This window comes from Schistocerca nitens, chromosome 9 (genome assembly GCF_023898315.1).
Source record: "Schistocerca nitens isolate TAMUIC-IGC-003100 chromosome 9, iqSchNite1.1, whole genome shotgun sequence".
Lineage (NCBI taxonomy): Eukaryota > Metazoa > Arthropoda > Insecta > Orthoptera > Acrididae > Schistocerca > Schistocerca nitens.
In genome coordinates this window covers 61,125,256-61,152,803 of record NC_064622.1, presented here as the reverse complement: position 1 = coordinate 61,152,803, position 27,548 = coordinate 61,125,256, and the positions used below count along the sequence as shown (strand labels likewise).

The following is a 27,548-nucleotide window of genomic DNA, read 5'->3' as shown; positions in this document are numbered from 1 at the left end:
TAGAGGCTTGTCTCACTAGGGGTAAGATAGATACTGCCTACAGGAAAATTAAAGAGACCTTTGGAGAGAAGAGAACCACTTGTATGAATATCAAGAGCTCAGATGGCAACCCAGTTCTAAGCAAAGAAGGAAAGGCAGAAAGGTGGAAGGAGTATATAGAGGGTTTATACAAGGGCGATGTACTTGAGGACAATATTATGGAAATGGAAGAGGATGTAGACGAAGACGAAATGGGAGATAAGATACTGAGTGAAGAGTTTGACAGAGCACTGAAAGACCTGAGTCGAAACAAGGCCCCAGGAGTAGACAACATTCCAATAGAACTACTGATGGCCTTGGGAGAGCCAGTCATGACAAAACTCTACCATCTGGTGAGCAAGATGTATGAGACAGGCGAAATACCCTCAGACTTCAAGAAGAATATAATAATTCCAATCCCAAAGAAAGCCGGTGTTGACAGATGTGAAAATTACCGAACTATCAGTTTAATAAGTCACAGCTACAAAATACTAACGCGAATTCTTTACAGATGAATGGAAAAACTGGTAGAAGCGGACCTCGGGGAAGATCAGTTTGGATTCCGTAGAAATGTTGGAACACGTGAGGCAATACTAACCTTACAACTTATCTTAGAAGAAAGATTAAGAAAAGGCAAACCTACATTTCTAGCATTTGTAGACTTAGAGAAAGCTTTTGACAATGTTAACTGGAATACTCTCTTTCAAATTCTGAAGGTGGCAGGGGTAAAATACAGGGAGCGAAAGGCTATTTACAATTTGTACAGAAACCAGATGGCAGTTATAAGAGTCGAGGGGCATGAAAGGGAAGCAGTGGTTGGGAAAGGAGTGAGACAGGGTTGTAGCCTCTCCCCGATGTTATTCAATCTGTATATTGAGCAAGCAGTAAAGGAAACAAAAGAAAAATTCGGAGTAGGTATTAAAATTCATGGAGAAGAAGTAAAAACTATGAGGTTTGCCGATGACATTGTAATTCTGTCAGAGACAGCAAAGGACTTGGAAGAGCAGTTGAACGGAATGGACAGTGTCTTGATAGGAGGATATAAGATGAACATCAACAAAAGCAAAACGAGGATAATGGAATGTAGTCAAATTAAATCGGGTGATGCTGAGGGAATTAGATTAGGAAATGAGACACTTAAAGTAGTAAAGGAGTTTTGCTATTTAGGGAGTAAAATAACTGATGATGGTTGAAGTAGAGAGGATATAAAATGTAGACTGGCAATGACAAGGAAATCGTTTCTGAAGAAGAGAAATTTGTTAACATCGGGTATAGATTTAAGTGTCAGGAAGTCGTTTCTGAAAGTATTTGTATGGAGTGTAGCCATGTATGGAAGTGAAACATGGACGATAACTAGTTTGGACAAGAAGAGACTAGAAGCTTTCGAAATGTGGTGCTACAGAAGAATGCTGAAGATAAGGTGGGTAGATCACATAACTAATGAGGAGGTATTGAGTAGGATTGGGGAGAAGAGAAGTTTGTGGCACAACTTGACTAGAAGAAGGGATCGGTTGGTAGGACATGTTTTGAGGCATCAAGGGATCACAAATTTAGCATTGGAGGGCAGTGTGGAGGGTAAAAATCGTAGAGGGAGACCAAGAGATGAATACACTAAGCAGATTCAGAAGGATGTAGGCTGCAGTAGGTACTGGGAGATGAAGAAGATTGCACAGGATAGAGTAGCATGGAGAGCTGCATCAAACCAGTCTCAGGACTGAAGACCACAACAACAACAACAACAACAACAACAACAAGTACTGCATATATTAACATCAATGTTTGAACGTTAACGTATGTAAAGATTACAGAAGCACAAGTCACTGAATACACAGACAGTTTATGACAAGAGTCATAAATGTGGAATTATTTGACACTTCAGTTAAGTGATTAGAACATAGCCAAATGGATCAGCTCGTGTTAAAGATATAGGTGACATTATGACTGACTCCCAGTATTGGATTACTGCAAAGTGGATACACAAACCGTATGTTGCCTTTGTCAAGAGTATTTGGCAGCGGATCTGCAGTCTATTTTATGTAATGATCAAACGAATGTGGTTCATGTTTTAAAGTTTTGTGAATTACCCCACGTTTTTGACAAGATTTTGGGGGGATGTTTTTAATGTGTCAACAGGGTGGCTGGCTCACCCAAGTTTTTTGTAAGTGGCCAACCAGTCACATTCCCCTGTGTTGTTCTTTTAGCTCTTCTGTGTTTTGTTTTCCCTCTGTTTAACTTTTGTGATTGGCTGTCTTCCCTCCTCACTGGTTTTACTGCATGTGAGAGCGCCTGTGTGATAGGAGGTTTTGTGGTCATTTCGAGTACATGCGTGTACGACAATTTTAGTTCTTATCCACATTCATTTGCTTTATTAAATGTCAGGCACAGATAACCTCGATGTTGGGTGCCCGTTATATTAAAAAAAACACACACACACACAAAAAGTGCTTACTGTTCCATTCACCCATGTTTTAAACACCGCTTTGACAACAACTAAGGGAAGAGCATACAACAACATAGTAACTTCTACTTTGGGAAATATGATTCTACAAGTACTGTGTTTGTTAACATCTGTTGTTTCAGACAGACATTCAGCTTTTGTCAAATAATACTCCATTAACAACTGATACGAATACACAGCTCATAATTGTGTCGTGCACGTGTTTTGTCTGCAACTTTAGATTTTCTAACAAGGGAACCTCCCCATCGCACCCCCCTCAGATTTAGTTATAAGTTGGCACAGTGGATAGATCTTGAAAAACTGAACACAGATCAATCGAGAAAACAGGTAGAAGTTGTGTGGAACTATGAAAAAAATAAGAAAAATATACAAACTGAGTAGTCCATGGGCAAGATGTGCAACATCAAGGTTAGTGTAAGTTCAGGAGCGCCATGGTCCCGTGGTTAGCGTGAGCAGCTGCGGAACGAGAGGTCCTTGGTTCAAGTGTATCTTCGAGTGAAAAGTTTACATTCTTTATTTTCGGAAAGTTATGATCTGTCCGTTCATTCATTGACGTCTCTGTTCACTGTAATAAGTTTAGTGTCTGTGTTTTGCAACCGCACCGCAAAACCGTGCGATTAGCAGACTAAAGGACGTGCCTCTCCAATGGGAACCGAAAACATTTGATCGCAAGGTCATAGGTCAACCGATTCCTCCACAGGAAAATACATCTGATATATTCTATGCAACACTGGTGACGGCATGTGCGTCACATGACAGGAATATGTTGTCGACCCACCTAACTTGTACACTTGGCGAATGGGTAAAAAGATTCTTCTGCCTTGCCTGATTTAGGTTTTCTTGTGCATGTGATAATCACTCCCAAAAAAGTGATCGCATCAGACAGACGGACGGACAGATAATAGTTTTCTGAAAGTAAAAAAAATTAAACTTTTCACTCGAGGTAAGACTTTAACCAGGGACCTCTCGTTCCGCAGCTGCTCACGCTAACCACGGAACCACAGTGCTCCTGAGCTCACATGATCCTTGATGTTGCCTATGTTGCACATGGACTATTCTGTTTGTATATTTTACTTATTTTTTTCGTAGTTCCACAGAACTTCTTCCTGTTTTCTCAATTGATCTGTGTTCAGTTTTTCAAGGCCTGTCCACTGTGCCAACTTACAACTATACCTGAGGGGAGGTTCCCTTGTAAGCTACAAACATTGATTGTATATGAATGCAGAGTTTTACAGATAGATGACGTCAATAAGTGGTACAACACACTTGACTTTGTAGTTTAAAATAATTTTTATTTGGTTTTAGTCATTCCAGCCAGGATACCCCCTTGTCTCTACAATAGGGGGACAAACACTATAGGAAAAGAAGTAAATCCACTAGCAGTATATTTAAGATTCTCACTGAAATAGTCCATTATTTTGAGATTTAGTTGGATGCTGATAGCATCCCACAACCCACATTTGATAAACTGAAAATAAATAAATAAATAAATAAATTGCACCACCCTCGTGACTTACATAGTTCGTGTCTTTTCACTTGGAACCTTCTTTCTCACTTTGCTTTTGATGATAGAAAAGTGCTCCTTTGTAGTGGAAGTAAAAGTAAACTTGTGTTTGCACTGCTGTTCAGTTCAGTTGAGTGCACTGTGTTGGATTCTTTGTTTGCTGTTGACTACACACAGTGTAATAGGGTCTGTCAGTGACAGCTTGTAATAATTGCGATAATATCTGTTCAACTGTCATAAGGCCTTAGAGGGTCATTTCAAACGTAGGTTGTTTAAAAATAACCTCACATGGTACTTAATATAATGTGTTTGTAGAATGGTTTGAGGTTCTAGGGTCACACATCTAAGAGCAATGAAATGATTAACAAAAAATATCGCAGTTGATCTTCGTTGCTGTGGTGACTAATGTACTGATGGTTGAAATTATTCTCTGCTTACTTCTCATCTTGATGTGAAGTTCCACCAAATCTGCTTGTAGGAATACCAATAAAATTAATAGAAAATTCCACTCCAGCAGACCAGACTTTTGTTATAACTTATCATTTGCATGTTCATAAATTACCATTTGCGTTTTGGCTATGGTAGTTTCAGAGGGGAAAAAATTTAGAACTGCCCTCCTTCCCTCCTGCCATCAAAAAGGAACATACAGTAAAAACCCACTATTACACTTTTACACACTTTTAAAAAAATGGTGTAAAATTCTACAAATGTAAAGGGTAGTAACATTTTGTGCAGTAAAAATTAAATGTCGGACCCCCTTTGCATTTTCGCACTTCATGTATGATATATGTATATAATAGTCATCAAAATACTTGTCGGGGACTTATTTATTATCTAATAAAGGTTTATTATCTAATAGAAGCTGCTGGTGTAACTGGATCTGGTAACTGTCTGGAAAGTAGAAATGTTTGACTTAATTTCATACATCATTATCAATATTTTTGGAAAGCCTGCAGCTGTCATTTATTATTTAAATAATGAAACACTGCACCAGTCACATATTTTTCATGCTTAGCACAACACATTTCTAGTTTTTTCTCGTTGTCAAGTGCAAGTATTTGCGTAAGTATTTTGTGTGGTGTTTGCATATGTGTTGTTCTGCTTATCTTGCATTGTAGTTGTCTTTTGGAGGTTATCAGGTACTGTTCCTCCTTAGCTATGTAGAAACCATTTATATGCAAACTATCACGCACATTGTTTGCTTGTGAAATGTCAAAAAAAATACATAAGGAAATGTTGTTCTTGGTAATAAGAATAAATACTAGAAACCCATGGTGCTAAGCATGGAAAAATACGTAATTGGTGCTTTGTGTAAACCAAAAACATTTCAGTAAAGGAAAGTCAATGAAGGTGTTAACTAGCGCTACAAGTGGCCAATCAATTAAACATGCTAAATGTGGTTCAACAAAGGTGTCATGACAGTCATGATAATCACAAAGCTACACATTCGCGGTAGAGACAGTTTGGAAATTGTTGTGATTGGTCATGATATCTTTATTCAAACAAACCTAGTTACTCCCATCAGCCATCGCGCCAAGTGTAGCTTGGCAGCAGCAGGAAATGTTCAAACTTTTACCCATTTACAGTTCAGATCCTCTAAGTAGAGCGCCCTGGTGTCAAGAAAATTAACCATGTAATGTTTGTAAGCACTACTTGATGGCCATGCCAGTGCCATTTTGCATCACTTACATCAGTTTTTTTTCCTGCAGAGATGTTTTTTCATAAATCATAAATTGCAGGAAAGTGATTAAAATATTAACACTAAATCGGTTACAAGTCATTATTGTGGACATACGAAATTTGATGCTAGCAATAAAAATAACCATAAACAGTGGAAAAATATTAATTCTGGGAATGTAAAAGCAGTGCTATACTGTATGCATATAGCCATTATGTACAGTTGAGTTAATGCACAAGTAACTAACTGCAACAGGAATAATGATCTCTCATAAAATCAAAAATAAAAAATTTAAAAAATTGGCAATTTGTTTTTAAATAGTGCTTGAAGTTTTTTTCTTAACTTTGTTGTTTTACCTGGTACATCTTGCCTAATAGCAAGTCAATAAGAAAAAGAGGACTAAGTTACAATATGCCCTGGATTATGAAACTGTTTTCCTCAGATGCTTCTATACAGACAATGATAACTAGTCAATCACTGATATTGCTGGTGTTTTACTTGAAATCTCTTATCTTTTTTTAAAATAGTGTAGCTGCATATCAATGTTACTGCCTGACATCTGTGATCAGTAAAACGTATTGGTTAGTTCCTTGCAGCACTGCTGCATTGCCCCATTGTCTGCTTCCATATGTTCTAATACAAGAGAGCAAGAAAATAGACAAAAAAGTGTCGGTATATGGCCCTAGTAGTGCATTCCCTATTACCTTTAAGGTTATTATCTTATCCCCAATAATCTATATCACTAAGCAACTATCCTGGAATCCCATACCAGTTCTTGGTGGCCTATCTTATGACATCCAGGGACAACAAAATTTTTCATTACTTCATACAATTATTGACCAAATTTAAAAAATTAAAATGCCGTTATAATCTGCTCATTAAGAGATATAATCTTACATTATACGTTTAACACAAGTATTTCAAGTGGAAACTGTGTTTATCTTGATGCAGCATAAATGATGGCACATAGATGCCTATACTTTATATCCATTATTTGAGAATGGTAGCACTTAGTGACTTCCAACAAACTTTAAGCATAATTTCAAACATTTTATAATTTTTTCTCGCTTACATGCTTAACGTCAAATATTTAGCACATCAACTGATTTGTAAAGTAATCAGACATTTTAACCATTTTATACTTTGGAATGTGATTCTTTAAAGAGTCTGGACTTTCTCGTCCTTCTCTGATGTATGTGATTTGTCTCTCAAGCAGCCCATGCATAAAATCAGTAGTAAACTGCAGAAAAAGAGATGCACAAAATAAGGTGAACTGCTGATAGTGGTACCAGTTGAGTAAGTTCTGACATTACAACTGTCCACATATTGTGACTCTATTGTGAAGAATGGTTGTTGGTGTGCGAAGTTGCGTGTTGAATTCTCGTGCATCGTAATGACGTCATACAAATGTTCAGCTGCTCCTCTGAATCATAAAACATTGAAAACCTGTCTCATTGCCAGCAACACCAGCCGGCAACCGCTGCCTGCAAATTGTGGCTCGTAGGCAACCAGAATAGGATATGGCAGAACTGCATGAGGCCATGTTGCAGGCAACTGGGAAGACTGTGTAAATTGATACAATACACGATTGTCTCGTTGCAATCAATTTGGCCCCTAGGTATCCGTTGAGACAACAGTACAAACCCCTAGCAGCATGGGCATAATTTAGGTGGGCAAGAGAACACCTGGGACGGAACCTGGATCAATGGCATCATAGTCTCTGACAAGTACAGGATTTATCTGAAAATATTTTTTTTTTTTTTTAAACTAACATTTTAGCCATGGTGTCACATAATCGTGTGCCTTTGTATAGCTAGGCAGTATAAATTTTACAGACACTAATGACAGATTTAATAGAAAGCGAGAGGGAGTTAAATTAAAATATGTATCCTTCATTTGCACACAGAGAAGAATTCTCATAGTTCAGGAGATATGACATAATAAACAAGAAGATACGTGAAAAACTGCCACATCATATAGGAAGTTTAAATTCATTTCTTCTTTGTCACTAACTCTGTTTGCAATGTACTTCGCTGACAGTGTCTACACAAACATTATGTTGGTGGACAAGTTCATAGTGTTTTTCCGTAAGTTTAATAAAGACAACAGATACAAATAACAGACAGTCATCAATAATATATTCTGCTTCACTATTTACAACTGTCGGTCAATGCTGTGGTAACATTTAAGCAAGTTTTCTTCATATTTTATTATGTTCCTTATAATACACATGTTACAAGAGGTCATAAATTAAGTACAGATTCCAGAAACTGTTATCTTAGAAGTGGTAAAAACAGTAATGGCTGTCATGAGGGTCAAAAAAAGTTTGTATGTGTCATGACAAAATACTGAAGGGCATGCTCACCGAGAAACTAATACAGTAGCTATAGGTGTGGTAGTCCAACCTTTCGTAACTGGCCACGTGGGGATTCCGTATGTTGTGTTTCCATGTACACCACATATTGTACTTCTAATGTAATTGGATAGATAATAAATCTACTTACCAAGTGGTGGCAGAAGAACATACATTCTGGCAGAATGGTTGGTGGGTAAAGAAAAAGGGGTGAAGAAAAAGGACTGGGAAGGACTGGTGAGGTTTAGGAAAAGGAGTACAGTTGGGAGGAGTTGTCCAGAACTCCTTACCATCCAGTAAGTCTCCCCTACACGGGGTTCTGTGGCACTTTTCCAAACTCTACCCTTCACCCCACCGCGAACCATCGACCTTGGCATTTGTAGAGAGGCTTGCGTGCCTCAGCAATACAGATAGCCTTATCATAGGTGCAACCACAATGGAGGGGTATCTCTTCAGAGGCCAGACAGACGTGTGGTTCCTGAAGAGGGGCAGCAGCCTTTTCAGTACTTGCAACGGCAACAGTCTGGATGATTGATTGAACTGGTCTTGTAACATTAACTAAAACAGCATTGCTGTACTAGTACTGTAAACAGCTGAAAGCAAGGGGAAACTACAGTCATAATTTCTCCCGAGGGCATGCAGCTTAACTGTATGGTTAAATGATGATGGCGTTGTCTAGGGTAAAATATTCCGGAGATAAAATAATCCCCCATTCAGGATCTCTGGGCGGGGACTTCTCAGGAGAAAATTGTTATCAGGAGAAACAAAACTGGTGTTCTACGGATCAGAGTGTGAAATGTCAGATCCCATAATTGGGCAGATATATTAGAAAATTTAAAAGGGAAATGGATAGGTTAATGTTAGATATAGAGGGAATTAGTGAAGTTCGATGGCAGAAGGAACAGGACTTCTAATCAGGTGAATACAGGCTTATAAATACGAAATCAAATAGGGCTAATGGAGGAATATGTTTAATAATGAATAAAAAAAATGGGAACATGGATAAGCTACTACGAACAGCCTAGTGAATGCATTATTGTAGCCATAGTAGTACAAATTTGTGTGCCAGCTAGCTCTGCAGATGAGGAGGAGATGTATGGTGAGATAAAAGAAATTATTTAGCTAGTTCAGGCAGATGAAAATTTAATAGTCGTGGGGGACTGGAATTCAGTAGTAGGAAAAGGAAGAGGAAGAAAAGTAGTAGGTGAATACAGACTGAGGGAAAGGAATGAAAGAGGAAGCCCCCTGGTAGAATTTTGCACAGAGCATAATTTAATCACAGCTAAATACTTGGTTTAAGAAACATGGAAAGAAGGTTGCATACATGGAGGAGACCTGGAGACACTGGAAGGTTTCAGATTGATTGTATAATGGTAAGAACAGAGATTTAGGAACCATGTTTTAAACGGTAAGATATTTCCAGGGGCAGATGTGGACTCTGATCGCAATCTATTGGTTATGAAATGTAGATCAAAACTGAAGAAACTGCAACAAGCTAGGAATTTAAGGAGACGGGACCTGGATAAACTGAAAGAAACAGAGGGTGTAAAGTGTTTCAGAGGAAGCATTGGGGAATGATTGACAAGAATGGGGGAAAGGAGTGCAGTAGATGGAAAATGGGTAGCGCTGAGAGATGAAATAGTGAAGGGAGCAGAGGATCAAGTAGGTAAAAAGACGAGAGTTAGTAGAAACCCTTGAGTAACAAAAGAGATACTGAATTTAATCTATGAAAGGAGAAAATATAAAAATGCAGTAAATAAAGCAGAACGTCTAAAAAATGAGATCGACAGGAAGTGCAAAATGGCTAAGCAGGAATGGGTAGAGGACAAATGTAAGGCTGTAGAGGCAGATATCACTCTGGGTAGTATAGATGCTGCCTATAGGAAAATTAGATAGACCTTTGGAGAAAAGAGGACCACCCGTATGAATATCAAGAGCTCAGATGGAAAACCAGTGCGAAGCAAAGAAGGGAAAGCAGAAAGGATTTGTGTCTGCATCATAAAGTTGTTCTTTATTGAAAATGTCAGTTTATGAGCCTAATTCTCGTCATTTGCGGGAGGTATTTCTGTTTTGTTTCAATATGAAGAAAACAGCGGCTAAGTCTCATTGAATCCCCTCTTAATGAAAGAACGTGTCGTGAGTGGTTTCAACGCTTCAAGAACAGTGATTTTAACGTCCTAGACCAGTACTGTGGTGGAAGAGAGAATGTTTTGAAGATGCAGAATTAGAGACATTGCTGAGTGAAGACTCGTGTCAAACTCAAGAAGAATTGTCATGATTAGTGGGAGTGACACAGCAAGCCATTTCAAAACATTTTAAGGCTATGGGCATGATTCAGAAAGAAGGAAAGTGGGTCCCGTATGAGCTGAAACCAAGAGACGTTGAATAGCATTTGTGTGTTTGTGAACAGTTGCTTCAGAGGCAAAAATGGAAGGGATTTCTGTCGCATTGTGTCCGGGGTCAAAAATGGGTTCATTACGATAACCCTTAATGCAAAAAATCGTGGGGACATCCTGGCCATGCTTCCACATTGACAGCCAAACCAAATATTCACGGCTCCAAGAACATGCTCTGCATTTGGTGGGACCAGCTTGGTGTCATGTACTATGAGGTGTTAAAACCACGTGAAACAATCGCAGGTGCTCGTTATCGAACACAATTAATGCATTTGAGCAGAGCATTAAAAGACAAATGGCCGCAATACAGTGAGAGGCACGATAAAGTGATTTTGCAACACAACAACGCTCGACCCACATTGCAAAAGAGGTCAAAACGTACTTGGAAACATTAAAATGGGAAGTCCTACCCCACCCACTGTATTCTCCAGACATTGCTCCCTCTGACTATTACCTTTTTTAGATCAGTGGCGCATGGCCTGGCTGACCAACACTTCCAATCTCATGAAAAAGTCACAAATTGGATCGATTCATGAATCACTTCAAGAGATGAACAATTTTTTCGATGTGGGATTTGTACACTGCTCCAAAGATGGGAAAAGGTAGAGGCCAGTAATGGAAAATATATTGAATGATACATGTGTTACCAATTTTTTTCATTAAAGCCTCAAATGTTGGGGAAAAAACAGTGGAAACAAAGTTGTACACCTTGTAGTAATTTCAATTCCAAAGAAAACAGGTGCTGACAGGTGTGAAAATTACCGAACTATCGGTTCAATAAGTCACCGTTGCAAAATACTAACACAAATTCTGTACGGACAAATGGAGAAACTGGTAGAAGCCAACCTCGGGGAAGATCAATTTGGTTTTCATAGAAATGTAGGAACACACAAGGCAATATTGACCCTTCGACTTCTCATAGAAGGTAGTTTAAGGAATGCCAAACCTACATTTATAGCATTTGTAGACTTAAAGAAAGCTTTTGACAATGATGACTACAATACTGTTTTTCAAATTCTGAAGGGGTAAAATACAGGGAGAAAAAGGCTACTTAAAATTTGTACAGAAAACAGAGGCAGTTATAAGAGCCAAGTGGCATTAAAGGGAAACACTGATTGAGAAGGGAGTCAGAGACAGCAAAGGACTTGGAAAAGCAATTGAGTGAAATGGACAGTGTCTTGAAAAGGGAATATGAGATGAACATCAATAAAAGCAAAACGGGGATAATGTAATATAGTCGAATTAAATCAGGTGATGCTGGAGTAAATTAGATTAGGAAATGAGACACTTAGTTGTAGATGAGTTTTGCTATTTGGGCAGCAAAATAACTGATGATGATCAAAGTAAAGAGAATATAAATGTAGATTCGCTATGACAAGAAAAGCATTTCTAATGAAGAGAAATTTATTAACATCGAATATAGATTTAAGTGTCAGGAAGTCTTTCTCTGAAAGTATCTGCATGGAGTGTAGCCATTTATGGGAGTGAAACATGGACAATAACTGGTTTAGACAAGAAGAGAATGCAAACTTTCGAAATGTGGTGCTACAGAAGAATACTGAAGATTAGATGGGTGGATCGTGTAACTAATGAGGTGGTACTGAATAGAATTGAGGAGAAGAGGATTTTGTGATACTACTTGACTAGAAGGAGGGATCGGTTGGTATGACACATTATGAGGCATCAATGGCTCACCAATTTAGTTGTGGAGGGAAGCATGGAGGGTAAAAATCATAGAGGGAGACCAAGAGATGAATACACTAAGCAGATTCAGAAGGATGTAGGTTGCTGTAGTTATTTGAAGATGAAGAGGATAAAGTAGCATGGAGAGCTGCATCAAACCAGTATCTGGATAACAACCACTCCTTAATACCTTCTATGTGTTTCCTCCTATCACCACTTGGTGAGTAGATTTTTTATCCTCCCAATTACATTATATTATCAATAATTGATAATTTGTGTTGACATATTGTACTTTACAACAAAAATATCAAATTCTATCATTGCAATGCAGCTGCAACCGCTATCGTCGCAGACTGGTGTCGGAATGGATGGTGGCGGTGGTCTCCTGGCAGTGCTCCCCCCACCCACTGCCGTGCCTCCTCTGTACCCAGCCGGGGGGCAAGTCCTGCCATCAGAGCTGCAAGCCGATCTCCGAGCTCTCCAGCTCGCAGATGCCACTGCTGCTGCAGTTGCATCCGTCGGTGTCGGCACTGTTCTGACAACTGCCCCGCATGACCTGAACGCCTACGATTTGATGGCAGATGGTGATGTGGAACAGCTGTCGCTCGAGATCGAGAAAGAGAGGTGTGTAGGTGCACAGCCGGCATCTGCATGTGGCTCGCACTGTGATTCCGTAATTGTCAGCACGCACTTGTAAATGCACTGGTTGCTTGCTTTGTTGCACTGCTTGCTTGATTTTGTGTCGCTAGTAGATTGTTGTGGCCACAAATATCGAGAACACTTTTGCTTCCCAATATGTGTTAAAACTTGGGTGCTATTCAAATGTTTGGTGGTATGAGGTGGCAGTGCCAGATTGTGTGCTGTGGATGTGTGCCATTAGTTGCTTTCTAGTTGCATTTAAATTATCTGCATCCTTAGTGTCTTACTTCCAAAGTCTTTTTTATTCAGAAGTACCAAAGAAGCAAAGGTGTGATATTGTTCAGGAATAAATGAGTAATGTTGTCTTGAATGTAGTGGACGTGCTGTGTATAGCTTGCATCTTACATTTATGTTGCCATTGTTTGTTAGTGATGTAACCATTAAGTGAGAAAAAAAAAATTACAGTTTACTTGATTTTCTTTGTTGACAGATTTATTCACTTACTATTGGTCTTGCTACTAATTTGCAATGAAATTGTACTTCAGGGTACTTTCAAATAAACCAGAGTGAATACCATAGTTTAACCCTCAAGGGATGTTGGGCAACGATTTGAACATGTTTTACATTAACAGAATTTTTACAGTTTACTTGTTATAGGTCATATCATTCAGTAGGCTGCACAGTGTCGATAAAAGTTGTGAAAGAGTAGTAGATACATTCCATCAATCAATATGGAATAAATTTTTATGTTCAGTGTGCAAATACAGATCCAACTGGTGAACTGCCAAACCATAAGAAGTATCCTATGAGTATAGGACAAGCAGTTGTGTTGGGAAACAATAGTGTTGCCTAGAGCTAAGTGGGCACTAAGTACAGTATACTGAAGTGAAGATCGTAGAGGTAAAAAAAAAAAAAAAACTCCAAAGAAAATGTTTCAGTTGTGTTAGTCATCAATTCTGCTGTCATAGAAGATTCCTCTCAGCTTTGTGCAGGCAGTTACATTCATTTTCAGAATACCAGAAAATCCTTCGTTCTGATGTATGCCAAGTGACGTTTTATGAGGTATGTGTAGAACAAGAAAGCTTTGATTTGTGACAAGATTAGTTGCAAATTTTTTTTAGCTCTTGTCGTAAAGTGCCTGTGTGTCCGCAGTATATTAATTGTAACTAGAAAGCAAAAAAGCAAACTTGAGGTCTTTGAAAAATGCAGGAAAATCTGTTTCCATATTTATTATTAACATTTACGTTTAGAGAACCTCCTGACAAAGTACAAAGAGACACGTTACATACAAGTTTTACCTTAGTTTGAATGTAATTATTATTTTTGTCTCTATTGTAAGCAGTTACATAGTTTTCAGTGTAGTTCACATAGAAACTGGTGTTGACAAATGACGAGCTTAAACTCAATAGTAAGTGATATAGTTGATTTAAGGTTTGTGTACAAATATTAACTAAACTTAAGATGAATATTACTGAAATGAAAATAATCACCTTTATCACAGAAGACAGAGATCCAAAACTTCATTTCTTAAGCAGCAAGTTATTGTCTTCTCTCTGAGATGTTACTCTCATACCTCATTCTGCCATTAACTGTTAATCAGATTGTGATAGAGATTTGATAATTATCACACTGTTAAAGAATACAATGGTAAATGGAAAATGACAGCACAGACATGACATGAAGAGGTGGTAATATGCATCTTAATACTATCATATTGTATTTAAGGACATAGTGCTGAGAAGGGGAACATATCATTTAATGTATTTGTTCACTTAGTATGTACTATCACCTCCTACAGTATTTACTGTTCCTCCGGAAACAACCTGTATGTTAAGAACAGAAACAACCTGTATGTTAAGAACATTATTGATGAAACAGTGGGAAATCCAGGCCAGAATAATGACAATCTTGTGAAAAGGGTAGATTGCTACTCACCGTGTAGCGGAGATGTTGAATCACCCAGATAGGCACAAGAAAAAGACTGTCAAACATGTAAGCATTCAGCCAAAAAGGTCTTCATCAGAATTAACACACACACGCACACGCACATGCACATGCAAACGCAACTCACATACAGTATCTGGATTGTGCTGATGTGTGTATGAGTTGCATTTGCACATGCACATGTGGCGGGGGGGGGGGGGGGGGGGGGGGGCACTGCCTCTCAACTTCTTCAATATTTGGTGAATAGTAATCTATACTTTTCATAATATTGAATATTATTGATGGCTAGAGAGACAGAAGATATAATGGGGAGAAAGGGAGGATGCCAGAAATCCTTCAAGAAAGATCTAAATTGGCAGATTTTGAAACCCTTGTTTGTTATGCATGCATATTTTTGCAAGGAATGAGAAGTTAATATCTTTATTGAATATTACTTTAATTGTCTAGATGCCACGTAATAAAATTTTTGTGAGATTGTGTAATAAGTTATGTAGAATTTTGCAGGGTTAAATTAAAGTTTTATAAAATGAAATATAAAATAAAAATTAGCTTCATAAACACAGATTACAGAGAATCAGCTATGCAAAACATCAATGTCTTGTCTGGGAATAATTGCAAAATGATGTTCCCTGTGTTTCACGTTATTATATTTGATCAAGATTGATTGAAGTAGCTGCAGAGTGAGAGTTGGTTTTGTGTGTTCCCCATATTCTCAGAGATCTTGCATGAGAAATGAATACCTATGTTTGCTATGTCCATGTATTGTTTATTTGTTGTAGCTTTTTCTGTTATTGCTCATGCATTTCATCATGCTTACTTTCATTTGTACAATGTACAGATATATAATTTCTGAAATATAAATTATATATCTGCACATTGGTACAGTTATAACATATAAATTAAAATTTTCATTCGAGAATTTCTGGTTCCTTTAGAGAAATTTCTCTTGGTTATATTCTTTAGTAGACTGCCTGAGATTAAGGAATTTTTAGTAAAGTGCACGTTCCACATTAAAACTAGTGAAATAGACTTCCAAACTATAGTGACAAATTTGCTTTACCTTAAAAAAATAATTTCTAGAACAGAACATAATGTTCTGACTGTGTTACGTGAAAAAATTGTTAACATTAAATTGGTTTGCATTACATGAATTGAAGTAATGTGATGTATATTTTTTCCTTGACTAAAATGTAATTATCCTGTAAAGACATGCCTATCAAATGCCAAAAACAATACCTCAGCACAGCTGCTGACCAAATGTACCATAGGAACATCCTAAATTTGCTTGCTCATTGCCCTGTGACAAACAAAACTTATCTTTTGAAATGGTTATATTAAGGTTTGTAATACAGTCGACCATTTTAGCTTTTGCTTTTAAATATACTTTACAGATGGTACCCATTTACAAATTATTAGTGATGTTGAACAACCACATGTGTAAGCACTTGTTCTATGTGTGTGGCATGTTTTTACTCTGCTGTCATCACTAAATCTGAATTTTGTAGAAAGTACAAGTTCTAACAAATTTTAACTATTTTCAATTTGCCATCAGTGTTTCTGGAGATGGAATATTTACCTTGTAATGAGAGACATAACTTCTGATCAAGGAATTTGATCTAACTAATGCCATCATCTATGGTACAAGATGATATAAATGTATGAAAACTCACATTGTAGAAAAACCTTCTGAACAATAGAGCTGAATTGGCTGTGTGGCTACTATCTTGGTGAATGTATGCTTCATTCATTCAAAAAAACACCTTTGGTGTTGTCATACATTAACCAAAAGCTGGTAGGCACTTAACCTCTGTAGTCAGATACTGTAACTTCAGTTTCTTTTTCTAAGTCAGTCTTTCAAACATTTTAGTTTTGTCCAGGCTTTCATTTTGTCACACAATAATCTCTGTATTTCACATAACATTGTAATCAATATCTACTGTTTTCGTTGCCCTCTGCTTTCTGCCCCTTACATCTCCCTTTATTACCAGAACATCTAGTCGAGTATGCTTCCACATGTTGCCTGTTCTATCTTACTTTCAATTGCTACTTATTTACATAATGTCTTTGTGTGTCACTCTTTAGCATCACTTTCCAAATCATCCAATTTCTTCTTTTTTTGGGTTGTTCCCTGATCCTATTTCACTTGCATACACTGCTATGTCTCAATCAGTATCTTTCAGAAACTTCATCCTCCATTCTAAGTTTAAGTTTCATGTTATTAGATTGCTTTTCTTGGAGAACTCTTTCTTCAACTATGGACCAGTCTTCTACTTATGATGTCATCCTTTTGTTCTCAACATTTTGGTTACAGCATCTGTCAAGTTGATCTTGGAATAGCTCTTATGTTTATGCAGTTGTACTTTTCTCAATAAGGTGAGGCTGATGCTGTCCTAAAAATGTAAGTTTACATAACCTGCTCAATGAATTTTGTACCCTAAATTGAGTCGTGCAGTTCATGAATACATATTCATTATAATAATTATAAGGGCATTCATTGATAATTAATGCTTGTCTGAGTATAAATCTTCAAATGCATTCCTCTCTGGCTGTCCTGATTTTAATGATTTCTCAAAGTCACTTCAAGTGAATGCCAGAATGTTTTCTTAAAGTCTTGGGTAATTCCATCCCTCTTCTTATCCAACTAAGTTATTGCATGTTCTCTTACGAAGTGACTGCCAGTGAGATGGTAAATTTGAAACTTCCTCTGTTTATTCAGAGGTTTATCAAGCACGGAATGCAGCAGAATGAACACTGGACTTATTCTGGAAAATTAATCTTCTTTGTTTTAAAAAGATGAAAAGTGCTTTTCTCCTGAAGCCCATAAGTGCTGCTTTACTTTCTGAGGAAATAGGTATGCAGCCAATTTCTCACAACCCTTGTTTCTCTCATATCTTTTAAAATTTTTAATTTTAAAAAGAAAAAAGTGTAATGCAGCTGGCATGTCTCATGAGCTGTGTTAAAATTAGCGATTTGTTTCATAAAAAAACACTTGCATTATGAATGTAGAACCATTGGTGACAATGACTACAGTAATATACCAGAACATCTGTAAGCAATTGTAGTATATGTTCATGATGTTTATTGATACAGCTTTAATCAAATATGTACATATATTAAATAGATATTTTTAATGCTGCTTATTTCGTAAGTTGATGTCCATTTATTCTTTTAGAATTTGCTTGTTTTTACATGTTTTCATGTCTGTCTGTGCTAAATAAAAATCTAATAAATCATCCTCTCCATTTACTTGCTTCACAATATTTAGTGTATGAGTAGATTTCTGTGTGTACCCATTCCACTGTAACCCGATCCAATATTAAACCATTGCATGGTGTCTGTTCTGCTGTGTTGTTCAGCTGTGTGTGTTATCATTCTGATCGCAAAGATTGAAAGCTGTAGGTGTATGGCTAGTGCTATTGCTGCTGTAGTTGCACATGGTGACTGCTTCTCAGGCATGAAAAATATTTCAACAAAATGGTCACTTCTTCCCCGTAGGTGTTTGCTGAAAATCCCAGTTAATCTACTACACATTGTGTTTAGATGGAAAGCTGCTTTTGACTTCACTCTGTTTTATAAAGCTTATATAATGAGGAGTATTCCCTCAAACTATTTTACAGTAGCATTTGCAAAGTCATTTATATTTTTTCAAACTGACTTTTTGAGAGTTGTGTCATGATTCAGTATTGCAAACATTTCAAAGTGTGTTAAAATTATCTTCATGTACACGAAGTGTTCTATGTTCGGTTATATGTATGTTGTGTGCCGCAGATAGAAATTTTAATTAAGTATTGTTACTTTATAGTATGTAGACAGAGAAGACAAAATGAGAATGAAAAGTCGTCCTGGAGAAATAGTTAAATTAATTTGAACACATATGCATTCATATAATGCTAAAACTGAAACAAGCATGAATTATGAACTTGATAAATCATGATCTGTCTTTTATACCATAGAAGAAAGAAACACTGATAATTTCATGGAGTTAGAAATCTGATTAATTACAACTGCATTGTGATCAAGAGTGCATTCACTGAAACAAATGAAGACAATGTAAAATTGGCAAGACAAATTGCAGGGGGTCTGAAAGTAATAAGGCAAGACAAAAACAATACTCAAAAGTATGTTTTTTTAATAAAAATCATCTTTACATGAAACAAACACAATACATTTTAAAAATATTTTATTATTACATGAAAGCCTATTTTTAACATACTTTTCTACACAAATTCCAGCAGTATTAAGGCACTTGTAATGAATAGCCATCATCTGAATTCCAGTCCCAAGAAATGTATGCCATCTGAATTTCCAACCTCTGCAGAATAGTTTTTTCCTTATGAGTATTAATAGTTGTGTACACTGGAACGAATAATAACAAATAAAAGTGAATGAGCATTCGCAGAAAATTTGCCAGTTTACGCTACCATTCGCCGGTATCTGTGAACAAGTGTTTACATTGGAGAAAATAGAAAAAAAAAGATATAATAAGCATAGCCAATGAATACTGTGTTTGTTTTTTGGCACTAATAATCAGCACACAAGGTATAATGTGTATAATTAGAGGCACAATGCAAAACTCTAGTACTTAGAGAGGATTATTTTGCATGGCGAGAGAGATTTTTTTGATGAGGCAAACAAAATGGAAAAGAATAATATAGGCTTTTGAATTTGCACATAAGTGTGAATTATGTGGAAATAGTGCACTTAACACAATTGCAGCTTCATCTTTTCGTAGCATTATTCCAAAGCTTTGTATGTATGTCACATGACATTTTTTGCAGGCTTTTGATAAAGTTTGAGAAGGGCACTTACGAGCCGAATACTGAAGAACTCTGAGCATTAGCAATTGTAGAATTTTACATTAATGACGCTTTCACATTTCAATAGCTGCTGTATCTTTGATAGTTTCTGATGTCTGCAGTGATGTATGTGAAGCACTTCAAGGGTTTTATTATCTGTACTACTGTATAAAGACAGGTTGTTGTTTAATGTTGTTTCCAAAAAACTTAAAAGGTTTTTGACAGATTTACATGAAATTTTTACACAACTTTAACAACGTTTGGACAGACATCGGCTATATAATACAAAGGGGGAAAAGTTAGCAAAAAATCTCGCCAAGTTCGTGACCGATTTACTCCAAATTTTTACATGATACTCTAAACTGAGGTGGATGTAGGCTAAATTTTTTTAAAATAACAATGTACAGGTTTCCTGTTAAAACCAACTGCAAGAAAGAAAGTTTTAAGCTGTGCCAATAAAATATGTGGTTTCATTTTCTTCTCACAGCCAGTTTCAACTATTATAGAAGGGCATTAAAATTATTAGACAAATCGCTTCTCTCATATACAGGGTGAGTCACTAATATTGCCACCTAGAATAACTCCAAAAGTATGATATTAGCTGAAAAGTTTGTGGGACAAATGTTGCATGGGACAACGGGGGCCATAATATGACATTGGTTTTTTGTTGCTAGGTGGGGTCGCGTCAGATATATAAGGTCAATTTTGTTTATTTAAATGGTATGCTATAGTTTGGTACTTGTTTTCTGATCGCAGCTATTGACACGAATCCAATGATGCGGTGTCACAGTAAGGTCTTTGAAGGTCAATGAAGGTCAAAAAGGTGGCATGAACATCCATTTACAGAAGGTGTTCGAAGTGATGACCATTGGTATCAATGCAGTGCTGCAATCTTCATATCATGAATTGAGTGGTGTTCCTTATCACATCGGCACTTATCGAAGCACATGCTCTGACGACAATTCTCTCTCGTATATCGTTCAATATTAAATATTCGCCAAATATGGCTCTTAGCCATTTAACGTGCCATTAACATGTAAACACCATTCAATGGCTTCGCAATACAACACTAATAGGAATGGTACGGCTAGTACCATTGAATCAAGCAAATGTGAATCATATATTCCTTCAAAGAACAAGACGATATGCTCAAAGATATCCTCAACGTACTCACCCGACATATCATATATTTAAATATGTTTATGACAAACTGAGAACTATTGGATCTTTAATGCATTGGAAACATATCAGGCAAAGGAAAGTTATTAACAAGGTAACGGAAATTGGTACTCTTGCCACTGTGGTTTGAGATCCTTGTGTTAGTTTGCATCAGGTTGCAAGGGAATCTGGCTGAGCCAGAGTAATGTTGTTCATGTTTTGCATTGCCATAAATATCATCCTTACCACATCAGTCTCCACCAAGAATTAACTGGTACGGACTGTATGTGTCGCATTGAATCCAGCCGGTGGGCTCAACTTCAGCTGAGGAATAACACATTTACTAATTTTACTGATGAGGCTACATTCATGAACCATGGAAATGTTAATTTACATAACATGCATTATTGGGCAACTGAAAATCCATGATGGCTGCGGCAAGTTGCACACCAAAAACTGTGGTCGGTGAATGTTGGTGTGGGATTCTGGAGGACAGAATTGTTGTTGTTGTGGTCTTCAGTCCTGAGACTGGTTTGATGCAGCTCTCCATGCTACTCTATCCTGTGCAAGCCTCTTCATCTCCCAGTACCTACTGCAGCCTACATCTTTCTGAATCTGCTTAGTGTATTCATCTCTTGGTCTCCCTCTACTATTTTTACCCTCCACGCTGCCCTCAAGTACTAAATTGGTGATCCCTTGATGCCTCAGAACATGTCCTACCAACCGATCCCTTCTTCTAGTCAAGTTGTGCCACAAACTCTTCTCCCCAATACCTCCTCATTAGTTATGTGATCTACCCATCTAATCTACAGCATTCTTCTGTAGCACCACATTTCAAAAGCTTCTATTCTCTTCTTGTCTAAACTATTTATCGTCCATGTTTCACTTCTATACATGGCTACACACCATACAAATACTTTCAGAAACGACTTCCTGACACCTAAATCAATACTGGATGTTAACAAATTTTCTTCTTCAGAAACGCTTTCCTTGCCATTGCCAGTCTACATTTTATATCCTCTCTACTTCGACCATCATCAGTTATTTTGCTCCCCAAATAGCAAAACTCCTTTACTACTTTAACTGTCTCATTTCCTAATCTAATTCCCGCAGCATCACTCGACTTAATTCGACTACATTCCATTATCCTCGTTTTGCTTTTGTTGATGTTCATCTTATATCCTCCTTTCAAGACACTGTCCATTCCATTCAACTGCTCTTCCAAGTCCTTTGCTGTCTCTGACAGAATTAGAATGTCATCGGCGAACCTCAAAGTTTTCATTTCTTCTCCATGGATTTTAATACCTACTCTGAACTTTTCTTTTATTTCCTTTACTGCTTGCTCAATATACAGATTGAATAGCAACGGGGAGAGGCTACAACCCTGTCTCACTCCCTTCCCAACCACTGCTTCCCTTTCATGTCCCTCGACTCTTACAACTGCCATCTGGTTTCTGTACAAATTGTAAATAGCCTTTCGCGCCCTATATTTTACCCCTGCCACCTTCAGAATTTGAAAGAGAGTATTCCAGTCAACTTTGTCGAAAGCTTTCTCTAAATCTACAAATGCTAGAAACGTAGGTTTGCCTTTCCTTAATCTTTCTTCTAAGATAAGTCGTAGGGTTAGTATTGCCTCACGTGTTCCAACATTTCTAAGGAATCCAAACTGATCTTCCCCGAGGTCGGCTTCTACCAGTTTTTCCATTCGTCTGTAAAGAATTTGCGTTAGTATTTTGCAGCTGTGACTTATTAAACTGATAGTTCGGTAATTTTCATGTCTGTCAACACCTGCTTTCTTTGGGATTGGAATTATTCTTTTTGAAGTCTGAGGGTATTTCACCTGTCTCATACATCTTGCTCACCAGATGGTAGAGTTTTGTCAGGACTGGCTCTCCCAAGGCTTTCAGTAATTCTAATGGAATGTTGTCTACTCCCGGGGCCTTGTTTCGACTTAGGTCTTTCAGTGCTCTGTCAAACTCTTCACGCAATATCATATCTCCCATTTCATCTTCATCTACTTCCTCTTCCATTTCCATAATATTGTCCTCAAGAACATCACCCCTGTATAGACTCTCTATATACACCTTCCACCTTTCTGCTTTCTCTTCTTTGCTTAGAACTGGGTTTCCATCTGAGCTCTTGATATTCATGCAAGTGGTTCTCTTTTCTCCGAAGGTCTCTTTAATTTTCCTGTATGCAGTATCTATCTTACCCCTCATGAGATAAGTCTCTACCTCCTTACATTTGTCTTTATATAAATATTATATATAATTATAGGCCCCTATTTCATCGAAGGAAATCTTAATGGTAGAAAGTACACCACATACCTGCAAGAAACATTAGGTCTGTTATTGGAAGAAATACCTTTAGGAACAGGGAACAAAATGTGGTATCAACATGATGGGTGTCCCGCACATGTTTTGCCGATGGCTAGAGACAATTCCCAAATCATTGGATTGGACACGGAGGAGATGTGTTGTGTTGTGTTGTGTTGTGGCCGGCTCGTTCGCCACACTTGAAGGCTCTGGATTTTTTTCTTGTGGGGATTCGTAAAAGACATTATTTATAAAGATGTTCCAACTACACCTGAAGATATGCGAGAGAGAATTGTCAGAGCATGTGCTTCGATAAGTGCCAATGTGATAAGTAATACCATTCAATCCATGATAAGAGGATTACAGCACTGCATGTATACCAATGGTCATCACTTCCAACAGCTTCTGTAAATGGATGTTAATGCCACCTTTGTGACCTTCATTGACCTTCAAAGACCTTACTGTTACACATCATTGGATTCGTCTCGATAGCCGCTATCAAAAAATAAGTACCAAACTATAGCACCCCATTTAAGAAAACAAAGTTGACCTTCATGTCTCTGAAGCAACTCTACCTAGCAATAAAAAACCAGAGTCATATTATGGCCTCTGTTGTCCCATGCAACTTTTGTCCCACAAACTTTTTAGCTACTATCATACTTTCGGAGTTATTCTTGGTGGCAATAGCTAGTGACTCACCCTGTATATTCATTCTCTTTATAAACAATTTTACACAAAATTATATACACAACAATGCACTATTTTGTTTTCTTTCTCAACGTCAGTTGTAACAGAAAACAGGGAAGTTGTGCTTGCAGCTAACTATGTAATCCTACCTGTTTGCAGATTAAAACTAAGTGAAATCTGTCATTCTAGTTACCATCTGCACAGATCCATCAGCAGGAGGCATCTCTCTCAGACACAGTATATACCAATAATCCCAACTGATTTAGCTATTCACTTTAAGTTACTTTTAATTCCCAGTTTAGGTTTCATTTGCAATAACAATAAACAAGGCTCAAGGTCAGAGAGATGGGGGAAGAGGAAATGGACAGAAAGGGGAGAGGGGAAATGGAGGTAGAAAAGGGGGGGGGGGAGATGAGATGAACAGGGAGAGATGAGGAAGAGAAGATGGAGAGAGAGGGGAGAAGGGGGGGGGAGTAAGAGGAGGAAATGGATAGGGAGAGAGGTAGGAGGTGATGGACAGAGATAAGGAGGAGGAGGAGATTAGGATGTTTCTCCAATTCCCATTCATATTTTGCAATTGTGGAGTACCACTGGGCTCATTAGTATTTTGTATAAGATAGTATTTTGTATAAGATAGTCAATAAAATGTTATTAATGAAATTTGAAATGTACTTATGTTTTGTCTCATAGGCTTCTTGATAAAATGCACTGTATAATTTGTTAGAGGGTAGAAGGCTTGATCCCACGTAAACTATTTTTGTTTATAATCAAGTCTCTAATGTAACAGTGATACATCTGTCATGTAATTAAAGTTACCCTGAACATAGGGAGCGAGAATAATACGATCTTTAGTATATTTTTAATTTTATTCAGCATAATAGACACAGATATGCACTTGCTTTCTTTCAAGGAAATTTATTGTGCTTTTTCAGTTTTATTAAAAAGATACACATAGGTTGTGCTTATTCACTTCGCTCCCACCTGATGCAAGCATTTAATGAATTTATCATCTTTTCAACATGTCCAGTTGGACTTTTGAGTGTTTCGGCAATTTTCTGCCAATCATATTTCTTTTCCTTTAGCATTTGTGCTGTGAATATCTCGGATTCCAAAAGCACCTACAATATCTCTATTCCTTTACCAACAAAATTACTTTCTCTTCAGACTACTTCAGCACTAATGCAAGATGTGTCAACAACAGAAATAGACAACATAGCAGATGAAAGCATTTGTGTACTGCCAGCACTAAAGTGGGGAGGTGAATTTCCATTGAAGGTTCAGTAAAATGTTGACAACCAGTGGAACACACGTGAATGCTAGCGAATGTGAACTGAACGCGACAGACTGCAGATCACTCGCCTAGCTTTTATACCAGAGAATATTCCAGTTCACTGATGCTCGTTCACTCGTGTCTGCTCTGATGTAAACCATATGTAAGAATTTCATAAAATATACTACTTGAAACTTGAGAAGACTCTTTAGATAAGAACAAAATTGTAAAGCATCTGTTTTGTTGAAATTCTGGATAAAATTTTTGCACCAAGCATATGGTGGTGTGAGATGGTCACCCACTTAGCAGTTCATCATGAATTTCAGAACAGATCTTTAAAGATGCAAATCCATTTTCTTAGTATTCCATATCTTCATCAACTTCACTAATATGTTGGTGAATTTCGACCACTTTGATATTGCACACAGGAGATGATAGTTGCACATATTTCACATGTGGTGGGATTTTCAGTTAACTGAGGCATTTTAAATGAGCACAAATTAACATAAGCTCAGATAGATGATTCCATTATAGAGTCAGTAATTAGCCAGTACATGCAGGTACTTATTGCACGTTGGCTGACTGCAGTGCTATAGCAGTCACATTAAAAAAGGGACTCTTACTGATAAAACACACCTTCTATAAGTGCATGTGTTAATCTCACTTGCAAATACTTTGTTACTGCTTTTGTAACTTTTGGGGATTCTAAACAAAACTTGCAGAGAAAAATCTGATTGCATCGTTAGATCATTTTTCCATAAAAATACAACCATTGTTTTGAGCCAGTTTCTTGCTTGGGAAATGTTTTGTTGTCATTTTTTATAATAATCGATCACCATTATGTTCTTCTGGTTACCAGTCCTCTTCACAAAGAGACAGCCTTTGGCAGGGATTGTACTGTGTAGCTTCACTTGGCCTCACTTTAAAATCTGTTTTCAGCAGTGTGTACCTTCACATCAGTGGCACCACATTTTTTGTTTCTTTTCTTGTGAGTAGTGACCTGCAGTTCATTTGTCCCTGTAATCCCTATTTATTGTATAACCTGTAATTTTTATTTACTATATAAATTTACTAAATTTCTCTCTCTCTATCTCTCTCTCTCTCTCTCTCGTGCGCGCCCACACACACACACACACACACACACACACACACACACACACACACATTCATTTTACAAATGGAGTAAATCACTGATGATGTGATGTGTCGTCCAGAAACTGTTGTATGTAACATCTGAGAGAGTAAAAGAAACTTCTTTTCCACCGTGGTGGTAAGTGTTTATTTAATTTTAATTGCTGTAACTTGATATCTAATGTTCTTCCATTCTCCTACTCTTCAACTGAGACAGAAAAAAATGAGCTCATACTACTGTAACTCACAGAATTGAGACAATGACAGTCAGCTGCAAATAAGTAAGAAACTTGAGCCACAATGTTATCGGTAATTACATCATATTCAGGACATGATTTTGTGGTCATGTTCATTTTAAAACTGTAAGAGGTGTTTCTAATCATACAGTAAGCTGATTATTATTTACATTATTGCGATAGCTTTGTCACTGACAAGCAAAGTCATTTTATTGACAGACATTACCTTATCATTCGGACCAATAACAAATATATATTTTTAAAGTCTAATAGAGGAGACATTGAATCACAGACAGGCACAGTGAAAAAGAATGCTAGAAATATTTCAGCTTTTGAACAAAGTCCTCCTTCATCAGTAGAGAATCCACACACATTCACACAAGCACAACTCAGTCAAACAGTAGGCATTGTGAAAGTAAGTTGGTTTTCAATTTCTGAAGGAGGACTACATCCGAAAACTGTAATATTTCTAGCATTCTTTCCCATTGTGCCTGTCTGTGACTTGACATCAACTCTATGTGCTCAGTAACAATCTGTCCTTTCCATGTTTTTATTATTCCCTTCTGGACTTTCTGTTGTTTTACTTGTAACATTTCAAACTCAGTTGAGGGAAAACATCACTGATGAGCCAGGGTGAAGAGAGGAGTTTTGCATCACAAAGGGATTTACTGTTACAATTCTGAAGCTTACTTTCCAAGGAGCGTCAAGTAACATTACTTTCGAAACTTCCTGGCAGATTAAAACTGTGTGCCCGACTGAGACTCGAACTCAGGACCTTTGGCTTTCGCGGGCAAGTGCTCTAGAGCACTTGCCCGCGAAAGGCAAAGATCCCGAGTTCGAGTCTCGGTCGGGCACACAGGTATAATCTGCCGGGAAGTTTCATATCAGTGCACACTCCGCTGCAGAGTGAAAATCTCATTCTGGAAACATCCCCCAGGCTGTGGCTAAGCCATGTCTCTGCAATATCCTTTCTTTCAGGAGTGCTAGTTCTGCAAGGTTCGCAGGAGAGCTTCTGCAAAGTTTGGAAGGTAGGAGACGAGGTACTGGCAGAAGTAAAGCTGTGAGTACCGGGCGTGAGTCGTGCTTCGGTAGCTCAGTTGGTAGAGCACTTGCCCGTGAAAGGCAAAGGTCCCGAGTTCGAGTCTCGGTCGGGCACACAGTTTTAATCTGCCAGGAAGTTTCATATCAGCGCACACTCCGCTGCAGAGTGAAAATCTGGGAACATTACTTTCTCCCACTTAACATCTCATGAAATGACATGATGTGAAACTCATCGAAATTA

At 37.6% G+C, this 27,548-nt stretch overlaps 1 protein-coding gene and 1 non-coding gene across 2 annotated transcripts in view; both read left to right on the top strand.

Annotated features, from left to right (window-relative positions):
• LOC126204462 (merlin) overlaps window positions 1-27,548 on the top strand; it is a 156,944-nt gene that overhangs the window by 86,950 nt on the left and 42,446 nt on the right. Inside the window, exon 10 of the mRNA XM_049938849.1 lies at window positions 12,422-12,714. Within this exon, the coding sequence (XP_049794806.1) occupies window positions 12,422-12,714 (293 nt within the window). The remainder of the gene's footprint in view (window positions 1-12,421; window positions 12,715-27,548) is intronic.
• On the top strand, window positions 27,348-27,422 carry Trnas-uga (transfer RNA serine (anticodon UGA)). Its single transcript has one exon. It is a non-coding gene; the product is annotated as a tRNA-Ser (tRNA).